The sequence below is a fragment of the Geosmithia morbida genome (assembly GCF_012550715.1).
Source record: "Geosmithia morbida isolate 1262 chromosome Unknown scaffold_15, whole genome shotgun sequence".
Classification (NCBI taxonomy): domain Eukaryota; kingdom Fungi; phylum Ascomycota; class Sordariomycetes; order Hypocreales; family Bionectriaceae; genus Geosmithia; species Geosmithia morbida.
The window spans coordinates 537587-556652 of NW_023336202.1; the positions used below are offsets into that span (position 1 = coordinate 537587).

The window sequence follows — 19066 nt, forward strand, 5'->3', positions numbered from 1 at the left end:
AGGACGTCATGCATGCTGCAGAGCCAGGTTGCCTAGACACCCGCGGAGACCGCACTCGACCCACCATTCCATGAGATTTCATTGGTCCCCGCACGTACTCCCCGTCGTGCTCTCTGTATCATCCACTGTAATCAGTATCTTATCGTATGAGCCTCGGGCACCTTTGTGGCACCTTTGTGGCCTGGTATGCGTCACAGATGGCCTAGAAGTCTCAAGACCCTGTTGGTATGTACTCCCGAAGACTGTTGGTGCATGCCGCATGCAGGTTCCAACTCGGATTTACGAGTCATGTGTCGTACTCTCTACTAATACCCTCTGTCACTCATTATTATGTCGTACTCGTAACTGCTGTCGACAGGTACCAGGCACATTTGGACGCGTGTGCATCCTTCAGCGGTGAAGGATGCCGACCGCCACAGAGCACATTCTTCCCGTAAAAGCCCAATGCGTGTTGCACAAAGGCCAACATCGGCCTTTGTGCGGATCTAAATGGTTAGGTAAAGCCAACGTACAGTTAGAGGTCTACACCTTATAATGCTTAGAGTGTGCTCCTGGTTTCCAACTAAGCCTACTACGTTGGTTGTCCACAGCCAAACATCTTCCGTAGTATAGTGGTCAGTATGCGAGCTTGTCACGCTCGAGACCCGGGTTCAATTCCCGGCGGGAGAGACCCGTCAACCGATTCAATCGGTTCTTTTTTGTTTTGTTTTTGTTTTTTGCTGAATCCTTTCTTCCTCTTTCAACCTCCTTTAGCCTTGTCTTTGATTATTATTTTTTTTTTTTTTTACCCTTATGAAAGCTTCCTGCCATTGTCCACCATGCATTTATTATACATCAAGCCGTCTCGTGCACGCGGATTGAGCATGAAACGTGCGCCCACCCACTCCCTACTCTGTCCCTCCCCCCCTTTTTCCTTTCCTTTCCCCAGCACCCCTAGCAGCTAAGCTAGGAACTTGAAAGCCTCTCTCTCTCTATGAGAAAATGGGAGTCTACTAGTGGGCTCGACACCCACAACGCGAGTATAGCGACCGCACAGCGGGGCCGTCCTGGCCCCGAGGTCTCACCGGAGGAGGGTTTTTCGTCCAGGACAACGTCGACAGCGTCAGGGCGCCTCCACGTCTTACCATATTCCTTGACCAAGCGCCGCTATGCTGTCAAGATTAGTTGATTCGATTTCGAACTTCCCCTGCGATGGTGCCATATTGTATGAGTCAATGTTTTTCAACTTTTTCACTACCAGAGTACCACCCGAGGTATTGAGAAGAGAGAGGAAAAGGCAAAGTGGTGAACGTGCCCATGTCTTCCTTGCAGAACCGGTCAGGAACAAGGTCTTGCTCTGATCCTGCTCTACCGGACAATCACTCAGGAAGATGAAGCTGAACAGCTCACGTTTCTCGCATATGTGCTGGCTGATAACGCCCAGAAAAGCCTCGTGAAAGGACGTGGGGTATGTTAGGTTGACGTCCTCGTTGGCGTCTCATGTTCCAACCATCCTGACGAGAGACATGAGTATGTTGATGAGCAAATGAGAGGGTACATGCCAACACAAACTAGAGCATATATATATATATATATATATATATATATATTAATATATTCTCCAGAAAAATAGAAGTCTATGCAAGACTAACGCATCCCCGCCCGCGATGCGACAGGATATTCTTAGATAGAATACTTCATCCATCGCTCCAGCTCGGGCGTCCAATTTCGCACGGGATCGTTAAGCGCGAGGCCTAGTCCATGCTGGCCACTAGGCAGTATCAGGGTCTGGAACAGCCTCCCCTTGGCAGCCATGGCGTTGGAAAAGAGCAGGGTATTCTCCACGTCTACGGTGGCGTCATCTGATGTGTGGAACAGGAATATCGGCGGGGTAGAGCCAGTGACGGTGTTCTCAGCCGACGTGGCGGCCTGCAGGTCGGGTGAAGGGTCCGTGCCGATGAGGTTGTCCCGCGAGCCCATGTGCGCGTGCGCCGGGTCCATCGTGATGACGGGGTAAGCCAGGATACCAAAGTCCAGAGCGGCGTCCGGATTGGTGACGGTCATGGCGGCCAGGTGCCCGCCGGCAGAGTAGCCCCAGATGCCCAGCTTGGAGAGTGCAGCGCCGCGGTCCTGGTCACGGATGGCAGCCACAGCCTCGAGGGCCTGGTCCATGGGCGCAGGGTACAGGGGTGTCGAGGCCGTGGTGGCGACGGAGTAGTCCAGGACCCAGGCGTCGTAGCCGCGCTCGTTGAGATAGGCCGTAGTGTTGGCGCCCTCGAAGTCGAGGGAGACGGTCTCGTAGCCGCCGCCGGGGATGACGAGGATGCCTATGCCGTTTGGTCGGGAGGCTGGACGGAAGGTGAGCTGGTCTGGGCTTAGGCTTTGCAGATGTCTTTTTGTCAGCCAGGTGCGCGCGCGTGTTCATACGTATGTGTACATGTTACCTACTCCACCCTTTTCTGGCGAGAGAGACCAGATGCCGCCATGGCAAAGTAAACGGCTGTTGCTATGATGAGTCTCATGATGGGAGGGGGAGGGGGGATTGGTAGGAGGGGCAACAGATGAAGCTCACGATTGTTATGCAAGATTTCAAAAAAAGGGTGGGCACGACGATCACCCCCTTCTTATAAGGCTGGCAGATATGGTCTCTACTCTCGTGTCTGAGACATCACAGGTAGGTTCATTAGCTGAGCTGGACGTGACAAGACCCATGTGCATAGACTAATACAAAGCACGATACCGAGTCTCCCTAATAGCGGTGGGGTGCAGAATCATTCTCAACGTCTGGTCTCGCCCCCCCCCCCCCCTCCCCCCCGCAAAGCAGATTCAAGATCCGTTACGCGGGGTAGATGAAAGAAATAGCAATAAAAAGTCAAAGACCGGAATGAACGGGACGGACATACCCTCGTGTTATTGACAATGCTTGCGCTAAATCGAGCCGAAGACGACAATGCCAAGAATGACAGAGTTGGTCATGGGATGGAGTGCAGGATAACTCGGGCACGGAACGGCTGCGGGGTTAGTGCCGGGGCGAAATGGTTGGTCGAGTCCACATACATTGTAACGTAGAGCTGTTTGATATCGAAGCTGGGTGGTCGGCGTTTCCTCTGATTGTACAGCTAGCTGTTACTGGATGCTTCCTGTTCAGCTGGCCACGGTGTGGTCAGAGCAAATCCTATCCTGTTCAGCTCCATGAGGCCATGTGTTGGATTGCTGCCCGTGTTCCTAAGAACAAGGTGGCTTGCGCCTTCGACAACACACGTGGACAGTCTTTTTTTAAAGGAAAAACACCACTCTGCCATGATGTATTCTCTCTCTCTCTCTCTCTTTTCGTTTTTCCTTATAAAGTTCCTTTATCTTTAACTTTTGAAACGGTTAGCCGAAGCGGCTGGACCGAGGTCGAAGAAGACACTGGCTGCATATGATTACAGGTCTGGCCGGAAGGAATCAATGACATGACGGCTCCAGACACGAAGATTTACCAGGCAGCCTTCAGATTGACTGGCCAACAAGATGTTACTGTTCATGCCTCTCATAGCTGAACATTTTACTCCCCTCCCCCCGAGGTTGGCGGGGCCGAGGCCGGGACCCGCTCCGTGTCACAGGCGGAGGCTTGGCATTTTGCCGACCCGGGCGTTCGGGAAAGGGCATGGTTCCATGGTCCGCTTCTGGACATTGGATGGATGGTTTTATGTGACTTTCGCTTACTTAGCAGAGAGCTGCTCTTGATGATGCGTTATTTGTTTTTATTCGCGTGCAGTTATCTATTCGGACACCTTTGATCTTTATAAGAGGGTCATGGAAAGAGACGAACAAACTATGTGGAAGCAAAACTAACATACATCTTGTTAAATCATCTCGAAGAGCTATCAGAAAACTTGATAATATAGATATATTCAAACGAACCCCTCATCTCCATGCTGATTCTACTTATGCATATGAGTTTGCTACCCGGCTATTTGGCAATTCCACGGCCACGATAGCTGCAGGGTAAGAGCACCAACTACTAATAATAGCACACGGCAGAGCCCCACGGGAAGTGACGCAATGCAGAAATCTACTGGCCTGGTAACGGAGAATGCTTACAGCAGAGCGGCATCACCAACTGGTAGTCGTACGAGTATTTGCGCGAAAAAAAAAAGAAAGGATGGGGTTGATTATGAGAATTTAAGGCTCATGATAAGAATTAAGCAACTGTTTAAAATTCAGGACCCATACCCCCATTTCCAAAGACCGAACGATGACGAGGCTTGCTAGAGGCCGCGTAGTACTTGCCCCTCTACTGGGTCCCTGCCAAGCTGTAGAGACTTAAGCGCCGATAGTTCTAGATCTTGTGTGCCCGGGAAGGGCGAGAAATGAGTTGGTTGAAGTGGAAAAAAAAAGGGTGAAAAAAAAAGAGAAGCAGAGGAAAGAGAAAGAGAGTCGATGACGCGGCCACACTTTCGCTTTGCTAGAACGGGAGGCCGCCCCCCCCTCTGGACAAGCGGCGGCAGAGCAACGTTAGCAGTACGAGAACGGAGTAGTAGGTGGTATTATTAGGTGATGGGAGATCGGAAGATCCATTCCGTCTGGGAATAAGCCAGTGAGCACATCATGAATGGTCCACCGGGTTCCGACCCTCCAAGTGCAATCATTACTGCGTACGTTGACCTTGCAGGGCCCTGCGCCTCGTTCTCCTGCTCCGTATGGTAACGGAACAGTTGTAGCAAGTAGTACGACCCGTATCTTTCGTTTGTCTCTTGCTGATCGCACCGGCAATAGTTACCGATAAGGCACTAATAACGAGTAGAGAAGGAGGGGAGGAGGAACAGGAGAGAGCTGTCGATATTAATCCCTTTTTCCCGTCTCCCCCTTCCCCCGTCTCGTTTCTCTCTCATCGATACACTTCTTTCTTTGTCCGAGACAAGAAGAGTTGCCCTTCAGTCCAGCGTCGCACCTTCCGCTTCTCTCGTTTTGGCTCTTTCCCGCTTTACATGTAAACCCCACGCCGTTGCCGGCCGTGCCTTCCCTCGTTACAAACCTGCGACTGCTCTCTAACCGCCCACATTCACTCACCACGAGTAGCAGTACTACTACTATCACTGCATCCCTCTGGTCTCTCTCTCTTTCCATCTTCTCGCCATCTTCTCTCGTCAGTTATTGCACCAGTCGCATCAAGAACACACACACACGCACACGCACGCGCACACGCACAACATGGCCTTCTATGAACCAAAACCCGGAGGTAACCCCTCCTCATTCACTCCCATCCATGACTCTCCAGATCCCGTTCGCCACGGAGCCGCTGGCGTCTCCAGGGTACAGACTACCAAGCCTTGGTGGAACGCCCGCTACTGGCCCAAAAAGGTCTGGGCTGGTGTTGCTGCCATCGTTGTTATCGTCATCGTAATTGCCGTTGCCGTCGGTGTTACACAGTCCAAAAAGGATGCCTATCCAAACTACACAGAGCTCAGCTACTCATTGAAGGATACCTGTACGTCATTCTACTTCCCATCCTCATCGCCTTTTCAGGCCAACCCCTCTTCTAATCCATAAGTTGCTGATCATTGCAGTTGAGGGCGAGAATTTCTTTGACAACTTCGACTACTTTACCGGATACGACCCCAGTAAGATAGACCACTTCCTCCCACTAAGCTCAATACCCTCCCCAACTGACGCATGCCATCAGCCAGCGGCTTTGTCCACTACGTCCCGGAGTCCCAGGCCACATCCCTTGTAAGTGAAGCCGTTCCCAAGAACCGACGCCCTCTTCAGGGAGCTGACAAATGTAGAACCTCACATATGCTTCGTCCACCTCTGCTGTTCTGCGTGTCGATACATCGGTGGGCCCCACCGACAACCCCGACGCTTCGACCGGACGCTTTTCGGTTCGCATCACATCGCGCAACACGTACGATGACGGTCTCTTCATCTTCGACGTCAAGCACACACCCTATGGCTGCGGCACATGGCCCGCCCTCTGGCTGACGGACCCCAGCAACTGGCCTGACAATGGCGAGATTGACGTGGTCGAGTCCATCAACCAGGGTACTGACGGCAACCAGATGACTCTGCACACGTCGTCTGACTGCAGCATGGACGTCCGCCGCAAGCAGTCGGGCTCTGTCAAGTACAAGAACTGCGACCAGGCCAAGAATGACAACGCCGGCTGCGGTGTCGTTGACGATGACGACTCGTACGGCCCGGCTCTTAACAAGGCTGGCGGTGCTGTTATGGCTCTCGAATGGCGCGATGCTGGCATCCGCATGTGGCAGTTTGCTCGCGGCTCCATTCCCTCTGACATCACATCCAAGAACCCTAAGCCCGATACTTGGGGCACCGCCACTGCCGACTTTCCTAGCACTGACTGCAACATTGGCAACCACTTCAGGAACAACTCGATTGTTGCCAACATTGACCTCTGCGGTGATCTCGTCTATAGCTCCTGGGACAGCTCTGGATGTAAGTTTCTTCTCCTCCTTTTTCTTCTCCCACGCTCTCTTTCTTCCTTCCTATTCACCCCGCCGAATCGGCAGAAGATGCTGACTGTAATCTCCTCTCTTTAGGCTCCAGCAACTGCAGCGACTGGGTCGCCAACAACCCTGACGCCTTTACTGATGCCTACTGGGAGTTTGGAACTTTCCAGGTCTACAAGGCTTCCTAACCCCCCCACTCTCTTCACACTTCTTCTTGTACTGTCCGTTCCTTTAAGTTGTCTTATAAGGCGTTATGTGACCGGGAACGATATAAACAAAATGTGGCAGGGACAAGTTATTCATGTCTATACCATGTTGCACACGATTTTTAGGTCTTGGGTGTCCTAGTTTGGATGTTTTGGGCACAGAATGTTGTCCCGTTGATCTATAGGGTAGATTTTTACTATTATACAAGATTCATGATACTCTATCAGTCCTGTCCCCCCCTTTCTTCCCTGCTGAATTGGTACAAAAATATAATATACAAGGCCAGTCGAACAGCAAAGCGGAGATTCTCCTCGTTTCCCTGAAGTAACGCCAATACCATGCCCAAGAATGCATGCGTGTATATATGCCAGACGCCAAATATTGTCAAACATAAAATATCCCTCCGTCTCTCTTCTCCACTTCCCTCCCCCCCTTTTCCCTTTCGTTTTCATTTCTTTCGCTGTTTGGTGGCAGGCAACCGCAGGCGGTGTGTGGGAGAGCGCGATCACTCATCAGGCGGCTGCCTCATGTACGCATCGATGGCAGCACTGAAGGCGGCAAAAGCGACACAGCCGCCGGCGGCAGCCTGGGGCCCGGCATTCCTGGCGAGGATACCGCCGGTCAGGCAACCGGCGGCGACGCCGTTTCCGATGTCATTCTTAGCGCGCATGCCTTCTATGCCGCACTCGATACCGGAGAACAGGGCTCCGACCTTTCCGAAATTGCGGGCGGTCGAGTATGACCGCTGGCCCATGTCCTTGAAGCCGACCTTGAGCTGCTGACGGAGGGGGAGGCTGGAGACGGGGGTCTGATTTGCGCCGGGGACGGGGGAGCCAAAGGGTGTATCGTAGCTCATCTGCGGTGTGTTAGGGTGAGAGGTTGACGGACGGGATAGAGGGAGAGGAGGAAGGAGAAGGAAGGACAGGAAAGAACGTACGGATGCCATGAATAGCCCAAAGAGACCGCCCATGCCGAATCCCATGACGCCCGACATGACGGCTTTGCCCATGCAGGATTCCATGGCTGCTTGGATCTAGTGAATGTATCGAAGGGATGTTAGCGAATGGTATCACATGATATATCGGAATCGGAGAGCGGGGAGCGGGAGAAGGGCAAAGAAACAAAAAACAAAAGGGAACGTACAGCTTTGACATTCGGATCCTGGGGACTGCCTGGCGTGGGAGCGGGAGGGGAGCCGCCCAGGGCCCCGCCGAGTGGGTTGGGGAAGTTCATGGTGTCTTTTTCCGTGTTGCGCGCGCGCGCGTGTGTGTATGTGTACGTGTGTATTCCTGGGACGGAGGTTCGGTCTGTCGGATCGGTTGTTGTATAAGAGAGTGAGGGGATCCGATCGTAATGGGAAGGATCGGTGATTTCAGTCCTGTAGACGCGCGCGCTCTGTATTGATTATCGCGGAAGGGGACAGAGCATTGAGTTTAGAGAGAGAGAGAGAGTGAGAGAGAGCGTTGAGTGAGTTGAGAGAGAAATATTTCTGCCGGGATTGACCGCTTTGGATCCTGCAGTAGTGTCTTGATAAGATTGATGACCCACTCTTTTGACCGATAGCGGTGCTTGGCGGGTGAAGTATGAGTGAAACGTACGAGAGAGATGTGGTCCAACACCGTTGTAATACTATATTATATATCATGAGAAAAAGAAAGAGAGATTTTTATAAATTTCCCAGGAAAAAGAAACGATGCGAATTTATGGGAAAGAAGGGCTATTAAACAACGAAGAGGAAGAAAGAAAATACGAACCATGCTGAACCGAACCATCTGACCATATATGTACCATACTAAACCGAACCCGCGTACTCATCCCATTATCGCCATATTAAAGAGCCTCGAAGAATACATGTAGAATCAAATGGGAAATGCAAAAAAAAAAAAAAAGAAGAAAAGAAAAGTCGAGAAAGACAAGAGAAGAGAGAAAGTTAGTCAGAGAATAGAGCCCAAAGACAAGAGGCAAAAGAAAAGTCAAGGACGGGAAAGGTCGAGAATCAGAGAGAAGAAGAGGGTGTAGATACAAGACGAATGTGAGAAGAGAAAAGAAACAGGCCGTGCAGTCCCGAATCTAAAGAACCCAGACGATCAACAAAGTGATCTCCCACCAGCTGCGGCGTGGACACTCCTCTTCGCAGCAGTCTGCGGAGAAGGCGTGGTGTGCACCGATGGTCGACGGCTAGGCTGTCCCACAGAGCTGGCGGGCGTACTGGTAACGTCACACCGCGCGACATCGGACCAGACATTCCCGGCGCCGTCGTTCCTCTCAGGTGACCCCGACGGCGAAGAGGTGAAGCCCCTGTTGGGGATGAGGAGGAGAGGCATATGCATGTGGCCCTCGTAGCCTGCCGGCTCCGTCTGGCGGGTGGCGATGGTGGTCGAGGGAGGAGGGTGGAGATGGTGCCGCACGGGTAGGTTGGATACGTAAGGAGAGACGTGGACGGAGTAGTTGCGAGCCAGGGGGAGGGAGTAGCCGTCGTAGCCGTGAGGCATCATGCCACTGCCTGCCTGCCCCCCCGTGTGATTGAGAGCAGTATCGCTGTTATCTTGTCGTAGCTGACGAGAGGCCGAGGTAGAGGGTATGGATGTGGGTGCCGAGGTGGGAGATGAATTCATCTGCATCTTGTTGGACGTGGCGGTTGACCGGACCGCCGTCGTCTTTTGTCTGGTGCGTCGTGGACGCGAGGGTTGTACCTCGTGAGACGGGATGATGGGGTCGTCACCTTTTTTTGTGTGTGTGTGTGTGTGTTAAGTCAGTTGAACCAGATACACAGGGACTTTGGAGAGGGGGGGGGGGTAGAGAAGAGAAAGGGCAGCACCGAGACATACCACGCTGCTCCATGTATGCCTTTACGTAGGCCCTTGCCCGCGGTGACGGACGGACACTCCGACAGTTTTGATACCAATGCTCATCTAGAAACAGAATCGGTCAGTAACAGTGCAAAAAAGGATGATGAGGGCGGAGAGGAAGAAGAACGTACAGAGCAATTGCTTGTTGTAGCTCCGGTATCCCAGATGCCCAAGCTTGCATCTCATCATCTCAGCACACTCGTTCCATGTCTTCTGACGTTTAGCCGGATCACTGCCTTCAGGAGAGATGGGGAGAACAGTTTTCCAAAAGAAGGACTCTTCCTCTTCTCTCCACGTCTTTCCACCCATACTGTTCAGCCCCCAAAGTACCTGTCCCTCGGTTAGGAACCTTTCTCTTCTCTTCTCTTGTATGCGTCGAGGGACGAGGGAATAGAGGATGTAGTAGGAGAGAAGAGAGAAAGATCCCGTTGAAGAAAAGGAATAGAGGGGAAGCGGAGGGGGGGGGGAGAGGGGGACGGGAGAAGAGGGGACGGGAGAAGAGGGGACGGGCAGTGAGTATGAGTGGTCTTGTACGACGATGAAACGAGGGTGCACGAGAAAATATAGAAAGGATTGGCTATTGTCGTCTCTTTCTCCCTTCTCTATTGTTGGCTGCCAGTAGATGGGAGAGATTGATTTCTTCTGGGAGTATATTCTTCTCTGAAAGGAGGCGGTCATGGGGCTGTTTTAATACCATGGATGAGCCAGACCTGATTCAGTCATTCAGTGCCTGTCCTCTTTTCTTTCTTCCTTCAATGCAGTCAATCGATACGAAGGCATCTGCTCTCCAGTACTTGGATTAGACGACGAGGCAACAAAAGGTATCAATACATGGTGGAAAGCGACTGGCCCCAGCTAAGCGATTCGCAGCGGACAATGTCTGCGTGTGAGTGAAACCAATTCGCAGCGATTCACTGCGCGTGCACCCTCCATTGTGATGCAGACCAGGCGTTTCTGCAACAAGGATGTATGACAGCGCGCGTGTGCATGTGCCTGTGCCTGTGCCCCCCCTGGTCAGGCACCACACAGGTAGTCCCCTTTTCGCCAAAGGTAGCGTGTGATAGGGTCTTGTGTGCTTTCTCCTTCATTCTTCAAACGGACTGCGAGGTTCGGGAGCTTGATACCCCCTTGCCAGCAGGTACGGGAATAGACGTCTTTCCAATCTTGAAAACTAACACACCAAGATTCCGTGTCAGCAGCAGGCCATCTCGAGGATAGTGGAAATGGAGAGGGGGAGAGAGGACGAATCTTACGACACTCTTCTTTTCAGGAGGGGCCACCGCATCCCTGACCCAGAACCCCCATCCTCCCATCATGTTGGCGAGCATCATATCCGTCATCAGTCTATCGCCCACCACGGCAATCTGCGAAGGGTGCGTGACGCCCGTCTCGGGATGCTTCCTGAAGTAGTCCATGATCTCGTCTCCGCACCCCGGTTTCTTGACAGAGTGAGGGAGCACGACGAGACCAGTGCCCGCCTCTAGCTTCTCTGCCTGCTTCAGTTTTGGGTCCCACGATTTAGCACCGGCTGTGTTGGAGACGATAAGTAGCTTGCGACCGGGATAGGCCTTTTTTAGCTCTTCAAAGCGGTCCTATCAATTTCTCAGTTAGTAGGCTGTGTTCTCTCTATTCACACACACACACACACACACACATACACGAGGATAGCTGTGAAGAGGGAGAAAGAGAGAGAGAGAGAGTGTGTGTGTGTGTCTGTATGCGATGGCAGTAAGAAAGGGGGGGAAAAAAAAGAGAAAAACCTTGTATTCTGGATACACCTCATTCGTATCAGGATAGGCAAAGCAGTCATCCTTGTCCAGCACCACAGCTCTCACCTGGGCAGATCCATGGCCATTGCTGTGAAGAGCCTTGTCCAGCGGGATCGGAAGGTCGGCAAAGTTGGAGATGGTGTGGTGAGGCAAACAGAGTCCGGGCTTGAAGAGGATCCTCACCACGTTTAATGAAGCCGACAGATTGAGGTTGAACATCGTCCGAACTGTGGGATGAAGGACAAGGAGGAGAGTTTTTTGAAGTTGGAAAGTGCAGGTGGCTTTGCCTGACAGTCCAGTACTACATGGAGTATGACGAAGACCAATATAAATCAGCGCCACATCTCTTTTTACGCCACACCCCAGATGGTCAACGCGTCTCGATTAATCCCAACTACGCGTCTTCCGTCATCGACAGAAGCTCATAGCCTTGAACCTAAGCCATATACAAAGTTGACATCCTCCTGAACCCATGTCGATAATATCAGGTCAAGATGCCCCCCGCAAAAGGTCCATCGACGAGATAGACGCTGCCGACGGCGGAGAAGCGCCATCGTCCGACAGCGACGTTGTCACGAGGAATGGAGACGACGGCGCCGCACCCCAGGAGCAAGAACACCAAGCACCACCATCCGAACCTCCCAAATCCACCCCTCGTAAGCGCGGACGGCCGCCCAAGAACCCCGCCGCCAGCGGGGGCGACACGCCTACTCCCCGAGCGCGCCGTCAAGCATCCTCCGCACGGACACCCACCAGGGGGGCAGCCTCGACAGCCGACAGCCCGGCAGCTACGCCAACGGGACGGCCGTCCCTCATCATCGGAGCAGACCGCTCAGCCAGGCGCAAGAGCGCCCGCGCCCTGATAGAGCAGGTGGTCGGGGACGGCGACAGCGACGCTTCGGATGACGACGACGTGGGTGAGGACGGGCTGGCACGCGAGATCTACGACTCGAGCGACGAAGACGCGGCAGCAGTGTCCACCGACCACGGCGCCGCCGCAGCAGGCACGCCGCCCGAGGCCACGGCGCCCTCAGCGGAGGCGGCAGAGTCGGGAGCAGAGGCAGAGGTGACCCGCCGGCGACGGCGCCAGCAGGTCCGTCGCCGGTCCCCCTCACCTCCGCCGCGCGACCTCCCCCCCCACGAGCAGTACTTTGTGCAGAACAGGCCGGGCCGGCCCAAGACGTCGGACAGGACGCTCAAGAGCGTCGCCCCGCTCTCGCACGACGAGTACTTCTCCGTCCTGCGCGACTACCCGGACCGTCACGCCGGCGACGTGGCCTACCTTGAGGCCCTGCACGCCGAGTCCTTCCCCCAGTGGGCGTTTGAGCTGTCGCAGGGCTTCAGCATCTGCCTGTACGGCATGGGATCAAAGAGGGCCCTCCTTCGCAGGTTCGCGCGCCACCTCGCGCGCCGCCATCATCCCCATCCGGGTGGACAGCCGTCGTCGTCGTCGTCATCGTCGCCCATAGTCATGGTGAACGGGTACGCCCCCACGACTACCGTGCGCGACATCCTCAGCACCGCAGGTGCGGCGCTGGACCTACGCATCCCGTCCACCACGCCATCCTCCATGGCCCAGGCGTTGCTCACACATCTCTCCTCGACGTCGGGTCTGCTGACCCTGATGGTGAACTCCATCGACGCCGCCCCCCTCCGCCGCCCGACCCACCAGTCCATCCTCGCCCGCCTGGCGTCCCACCCGCGCGTCCGGCTCGTCTGCTCGGCCGATACGCCCGACTTCCCCCTCTTGTGGGATGTGGGGCTCCGCTCTGCATTCTGCTTCGCCTTCCACGACGCTACCACCCTGTCCCCCTACACTGTCGAATTGGACGTCGTCGACGACGTGCATGATTTGTTAGGCCGCAACGCCAGGCGCGTCAACGGCCGCGAGGGCGTCGCCTTTGTGCTGCGTAGCCTCCCCGACAATGCCAAGAACCTGTTTCAGCTGCTCGTCGGGGAGGTGCTCATCGCCATGGAGGAGGATGAGTCCTCGCCCCCCGAGGATGTAGGCGTCGAGTACAGGATGGTGTATAATAAGGCTGTCGAGGAATTCATCTGTAGTTCCGAGATGGCTTTTCGGACACTGCTCAAGGAGTGAGTCTTTTTTTCTCTTTCACTTATCTCCCTTCTCTCCCTCCCTCTCTCTCTCTCTTCATCTATTTTTCTTTGGCCTCGGCGTTGGCCGTGTGCCTTGGTCTCTTTTTGCCCCCCCCCCCCTTCTCTCTCTTCCCCCTTTTCTTTGCTCCCATCCGCTAACATAACCAGATTCCATGATCATCAAATCATCACCAGCAAAAAGGATGCCTTGGGTACGGAGCTTCTAAGCGTCCCGTTTGCCAAGGATGAGCTCGAAACTATACTCGAAGACTTGATGGGATAGACAGCCAAGGGGCAGGCTATTGTAGAATTACCTAGCATGTATAGAATATATGGACAAAAACACACCTAGACATTCAAACAAGGACATTTATAACGGCATAGTCAAGAAAAAAGAACACACAGTCAACAAGGACATTTCGTCTACTGATTGATTTCTTTCTCTATCACGAACGAAAAGAAGAAAGTCCGGTTTGCTCACGGACAAAGAGATAGAAACACCCAAATCAAGAAAAACGCCGAGCAATGCTAATGGAGGATAATCATATCGCCAAACTCTTGACACACGTCCACAGGACAACCGGCACGATGACATTGTCGTTACCGCCCGTGAGCACCGCCTCGGTCAGGCTAGCCATGGACGCGCAGGCGGCGACGTTCCTCCCCGTGTCCAAGGCGTCCTGCGTGGCCGTCTGCGTCTGCGAGGCGGGCCAAGCGCCCAGGGCCAGCCAGGCGCGCGCAAAGGCCAGCCCCGCAGCCACGGCGAGGGCAAAGGCCAGGCTGCCCTCCAGGCTCTTCCCCCCGCCCCAGAGCCACTTCCTGTGGCCGTAGCGGCGGCCGATGAGCGATGCCGCCGCGTCGCCGAGCCCGACGCAGACCACGCCGGACACCATGCTCACCTCGCGCGAGGGGAGCTCCCACCCGCGGGAGCAGCCCGCCCCGGAGCGCGGTAGGGTCGCCAGCGCGAGCCACAGCGGCACGGCGCAGCCTACCAGGAGGAAGATGTGGGATATCACGACCGGGCCGCGGAAGTCCCGGCCGTCGACGTAGGGTGCCAGAAACGAGGCGATGGGCTTCGACAGAGGCGGCAGCTGGCTCGCCCGGAGTAGGTCGAGGAGCAGGAACACGGCCAGCGCCAGGGACAGGGCCAGCGCCGCGAAGGCCGGATCGACAAACGTCGCGGGGAGCAGCATGCCGACCATTGTGAAGTGGAAGACTTTGCGGCGTGTGTCGACCTCGTAGACGGTGCCCAGGCGGAAGACGGTCAGCAGTCCCACCACGAGGACGCAGATCCAGTATCCCGAGACGAGGAGACGCGTGTTGGCCTCGCCAAAGTCGTCCTGCCGGAGGTGCTGCACCCATCCCATCCTGCACTCCTGCTTCCTGGCCCGCGACGGCAGGCAGATCCACCTCTCCAGGTTGGCGCCGACCACCTCGAAGCGGAACCAGGACAGGTCGCCCAGCATGTATCCCAGGCCCCAGCCTATGGGGTCCCTGCCGCGGAAGGCGGCAACCTCCATGTGCGTGCGGACGCCGGCGAGGATGACGAAGATCATCACGGCGTAGACGTACAGCGCGTACAGCCACTTGCGGATCGTAGCCTGGGTGTACGTGAGCTTTACAATCGGGCGGAGTGACGACGACATGGCGCGCCGCCTGCGGCCTGAGGGGGTGCGCGAGCCTCTGCGGTGGTGCTGCGACGTGTACGAGAGCGTCTGGCTACGCGGGAGGCTGCTAGGCTCGGATGGCCAGGATTCACGCTGGAGGCTCTTCGTAGCGTCCGACTCGAGACCGGCCGTCCCTGTCGTCTGCACGCGCTTAGGGCCGCGGGAGGACGACGGGCGGCGGCGGGGACCGCGGGGACCGTCGCCGTTGCTGTTGCTGTCCGACGACGCGGGCGACTCGTCGGGGACATCGGAATAGGGGTCGTCGCCTGACGAGAAGAGCCCGCTCTTGATGCGCTTCCAGGAGAACTCCCTAACCAGCTCCTTCCAGACAGGAAGCTGCTTGCGGTGTGCAGAGACTCTGCGGAAGCGCCACTTGGGCACGCGAGCGAGGTCGATGCCGGCGCGGATGACAGGCCCGCACAGGACGAGGATGCCCATCCCACCCATCCAGAGGAGCGACTTGAGCACCTTGGCCTGGGGGGACGAGGCGAGGGTGAGGAGGTTGACGAGGGAGACGGAGAAGAGCTGCAGCTCTGCCGTCAACAGACTCGTGGTCGTGAGACGGTGCAGGACTGCGCAGAGCGTCTGGTGGAGCGGGTAGAGGAGCGTCATGTCCTCGTCGGTCAGGTAAGCGTGGGCGGTTGAGGCGACGGCGTGGGCGCTGCGGTGCTGGGACGCGGCGCCGGCCCACACGAGCGGGAGGCACGACAGGGCCCAGTGGACGGAGTGGTACGTGTCCAGCTCGAAGCGGGGCACCAGGCTCTGCGGGAAGGAGCAGATGCTGAGGACGACGTTGGGCAGGATGACGGCCGGGTTATCGGTGGCGACGAGCAGCGAGACGAAGCTCGTGATGACGGGCGGGTAGAGGATCGGCGCCGGATCCGCGTCGGGCGGTATCCTGAGGGGCACGGCCGTGGAGGGGCTCCCCCTCCGATAAGCCCAGACGATGACGCGCAGGGGGTAGAGGGCCAGAAGGCCGGCGTACATCAGGCTCAGCAGCTCGTAGTCCCTCCCCCAGACGGTGAGCAGCGGCGCAACCTGACGGTTGGACCGGACCATGAGGCCCAGGGCCACGACATTGGCCAGCTCAGCGGCACGCTGCGAGAGGGCCTTGTGACGACGCAGCATGGTCAGCAGGGAGCCCCTCCCGCCGTGGCCGCGTGAATTGCGGGACCGCGCCCTCCCCCCCGCGAGTCCGGACCCGTGGCCGTCTGCTGCGGACGGCGACGGCAGCGGCGACGGCGACCTGGAGAGGTATTCGCCGGCGCGACTGCGCAGACCCTTGTGCAGCTTCGTGCGCGAGGCGGGCAGGCCCTTGAGAAAGTGCTCATCGTCTGCTTCCGTACCGCTCTCGCTGGCGGGCGAGGAGTCCTTGATGTTGAGCCGGTGATTATTCGACGGAGCCGACGGCTTCGTAAACTCGATCGAGGTAGGGTGCTGGTGAGGGGGGGAGGATGACGTCGTCGGATTCAGGCGGTCGGAAGCATGGGGAATGCCGGGGCTCGCGTGGTGATATGGATGAGGCGATCTATTCCATGTGCCGCGCAGATAATCCTGGTCGTCTGGGTTGAGCAGCGGCGGGGAAGGATCGGGAGGGAGGCTCTGGTCCTGGCCCTGGCTCTGGCTCTGGCCCTCGTTCTGGCTGGGCTGTGACATGGCAACGGATAGGAGGAGGACGGGGTCGCGTGGTGGGCAATCATGGATGGCGGGTGACGAGGCAGGAACCGCCTAGATTAAGAGATGAAGGAAGTCGTGTGCGATAGTCTTTTTTTCTTCTTTTTCTTTTTCTCTTCTTTTCGCGAATGCTCTGTCTTGGGAGGAATGTATGCAAGGGCCGAAGAGAGTCGCCGAGGGAGATGGCAAGTCGAAGAGGCACGTAGTTCAGTACCAGTTAGCAGCGGTAGCTGAGGGCGATTGCCGTCGGGATGAGAGTGGAGGGGAGGGGGGGGGCCTCTATCGTAGGAGTATGAGCAGCATGTATTGGCAGCGAAAAGTAATACTATTATGCCGTCAAAGAAGAGACAAATTCTAGGGGGGAGGGGGTTTATGCAGGATGTTTGTTTGCGGTGGGATGGAATGCAAAAAAAAAAAAAAATTTGAAACCTGGAGAGATGGGTTATTGATGTAAACAAGAGGGAAACGAGAGGCATCAAAGACAGAGTGACACGGTCCAAATAAATGGATGAGAACCGAGGCAAGTCGTTTCAATGTTTTAGGTGGAGGGGCAGGGCAGTGAAGCTTGGCAGGGTTGAGAGTATCTTATTGTGTGGCGGGATGATGGTAGAGGGCATGTTGCGTGCTGCTCTGGGTGGGTGTCACGACGACATGCGATACAGATTACGGATATCGTCAACACAGCAGCAGCGGTACGGTATCATTACTGCGACTGCCCACCAGCTGTGTTGGGAGCAACTGTCAATGAAACATCAAACAATGTCTTGTGATTTCCAGTGAAACAATTCCTGTCAACATCTCCATGCTCTGTTCCTCGGTCCCTGCCCCTCGGTCCGTTGGATAGAGCGTGTTGGTGCTACGAGCCTACGGGTAAGACATTAGCCTCGCTCCCGTTCAGCTGCACCGGATCCGACAAGCATATGGCTTCTATGATATCCGAGGTGCAGGAGGAGTCACATGTGGCGTTGCACAGGTTGCCGTCTTTTCCCTCGAGGCCGTACGACGATGTAGGGCGTAGACGAGCGAGCGGGAGTAGGTGGGTGGTGATGCGGCATAGTGATAGCAGTAGCCGTCAGCAAGCGATGGTATTTCGCATGTACCGGTATCCTGCCCGTACGTAATTGCGAGCGAAATAACATGTAAATATAACCATCCCCCGACTCTTGAGTCGTCGTAACGTGCGTAGCGTGTGGACATATGGCCGTCATCCGTTTGCCTATTGGATGTGGCGCATGCAGCAATGACGGGGGTGGCATCCCGGCCATGGGGACTGAGGCTCTGACTGGCGACAGGTCATCGGGGGGAATATTCGTGGAGAGGATGACGGATGGCACCATCCAAGATGGGTGGTGTGGTGGCCAGGTAGTATTATTAGCTGATATTCGAGCAATAGTAATGTAGTCATGGTAATGCAGCAGCAGCAGCAGCAGCAGTAGTAGTAGTGAGTAGGAGGAGTAGTGAGTAGGAGGAGTAGTGAGTAGGAGGAGTAGTGAGTAGGAGGAGTAGTGAGTAGGAGGAGTAGTGAGTAGGAGTATGTGGCATGCAGTGTGTCGAAGATGATGCCATTCTCCAAGAGGCCGTCCAGGACATTCGCAGTCCCCCCCTCCCCCGCGTCGCTGTGCAGAGTGATAGTATCAAGGGGGGGTCTGATCTGTCTGCAGTTCCTGTTGAAGAACACCACCAAAAAGTACATAAATGTCGTGGATATGATGGCGAGACTCAGGAGTCATCGACTGCTTATGTAATGCTGTAATACACGAGGGAGATGGCGCAGCTACAGGCGCAGCTGCAGGCGCAGCTACAGGCGCAGCTACGATTAGCGACAGGTAATCTGTAGGGTGTCGCCAGATGGCGTGCATGCACAGCTGGCGGCTGTCCGAGACGGGGGGCTCTACCGACTACGGAGTATTGCTCTGTACAGATTACAGCATTCATATCAGCAGGAGTGGCAGTCCACGGGTACATCATACATCACCTGTACAGGCACGAGCACGCTGCGATACACCGTTATACCTGTATAGTGCAGGCAGGTCCACAGGTGCACAGCGACCTAACGGCTCAAGCGCAGCTGGACTCGCGGCTGGCTGTCCGTGATACGTTCGATATGATATTTACATATACCAGTCTTGGCGGCGTATGGCAGTGGCTATATTCTCAGAGAGCAGAGACCCCAGAGTAATCACTATATCACTATATCATCGTACTGCAACGCCTGGTGGCATCGCTATTACGAGGGCTATCAGTATCATCAAGACTGATGTACCGCCTGGTAGTAGGAAGCAACGATAATATATATATATATATATATATATATATATATATATATATATATATATATATGCAGGCGGGTGGCTGGGTAGAAATGGCAG

The 19066-nt window shown here is 55.3% G+C and overlaps 6 protein-coding genes across 6 annotated transcripts; 2 read left to right on the forward strand and 4 right to left on the reverse strand.

Annotated features, from left to right (window-relative positions):
- Nucleotides 1-1662: 1662 nt before the first annotated feature.
- On the reverse strand, nucleotides 1663-2501 carry GMORB2_3015 (Acetyl esterase/lipase; the record flags this gene model as incomplete). Its single annotated transcript, XM_035464991.1, has 2 exons — nucleotides 1663-2359; nucleotides 2428-2501. 2 exons carry the CDS (start codon nucleotides 2499-2501, stop codon nucleotides 1663-1665), a joined length of 771 nt encoding a protein of 256 aa, XP_035319229.1.
- Nucleotides 2502-5175: 2674 nt separating this feature from the next.
- On the forward strand, nucleotides 5176-6622 carry GMORB2_3016 (Glycosyl hydrolases family 16; the record flags this gene model as incomplete). The annotated part of the gene is made up of 5 exons (XM_035464992.1): nucleotides 5176-5452; nucleotides 5532-5585; nucleotides 5648-5694; nucleotides 5751-6420; nucleotides 6525-6622. The coding sequence occupies 5 exons, from the start codon at nucleotides 5176-5178 to the stop codon at nucleotides 6620-6622; spliced, it is 1146 nt and encodes a 381-aa protein (XP_035319230.1).
- A 524-nt stretch (nucleotides 6623-7146) lies between these two features.
- On the reverse strand, nucleotides 7147-7874 carry GMORB2_3017 (mitochondrial import inner membrane translocase subunit TIM22; the record flags this gene model as incomplete). The annotated part of the gene is made up of 3 exons (XM_035464993.1): nucleotides 7147-7497; nucleotides 7579-7674; nucleotides 7785-7874. 3 exons carry the CDS (start codon nucleotides 7872-7874, stop codon nucleotides 7147-7149), a joined length of 537 nt encoding a protein of 178 aa, XP_035319231.1.
- Nucleotides 7875-10581: 2707 nt separating this feature from the next.
- GMORB2_3018 (phosphatidylglycerophosphatase GEP4) lies at nucleotides 10582-11478 on the reverse strand (the record flags this gene model as incomplete). The annotated part of the gene is made up of 3 exons (XM_035464994.1): nucleotides 10582-10590; nucleotides 10744-10983; nucleotides 11269-11478. 3 exons carry the CDS (start codon nucleotides 11476-11478, stop codon nucleotides 10582-10584), a joined length of 459 nt encoding a protein of 152 aa, XP_035319232.1.
- Nucleotides 11479-11731: 253 nt separating this feature from the next.
- On the forward strand, nucleotides 11732-13639 carry GMORB2_3019 (origin recognition complex subunit 2; the record flags this gene model as incomplete). The annotated part of the gene is made up of 2 exons (XM_035464995.1): nucleotides 11732-13353; nucleotides 13552-13639. 2 exons carry the CDS (start codon nucleotides 11732-11734, stop codon nucleotides 13637-13639), a joined length of 1710 nt encoding a protein of 569 aa, XP_035319233.1.
- Nucleotides 13640-13898: 259 nt separating this feature from the next.
- Nucleotides 13899-16679, reverse strand: GMORB2_3020 (Dolichol kinase; the record flags this gene model as incomplete). Its single annotated transcript, XM_035464996.1, has 1 exon — nucleotides 13899-16679. The coding sequence occupies one exon, from the start codon at nucleotides 16677-16679 to the stop codon at nucleotides 13899-13901; it is 2781 nt and encodes a 926-aa protein (XP_035319234.1).
- Nucleotides 16680-19066: the final 2387 nt, after the last annotated feature.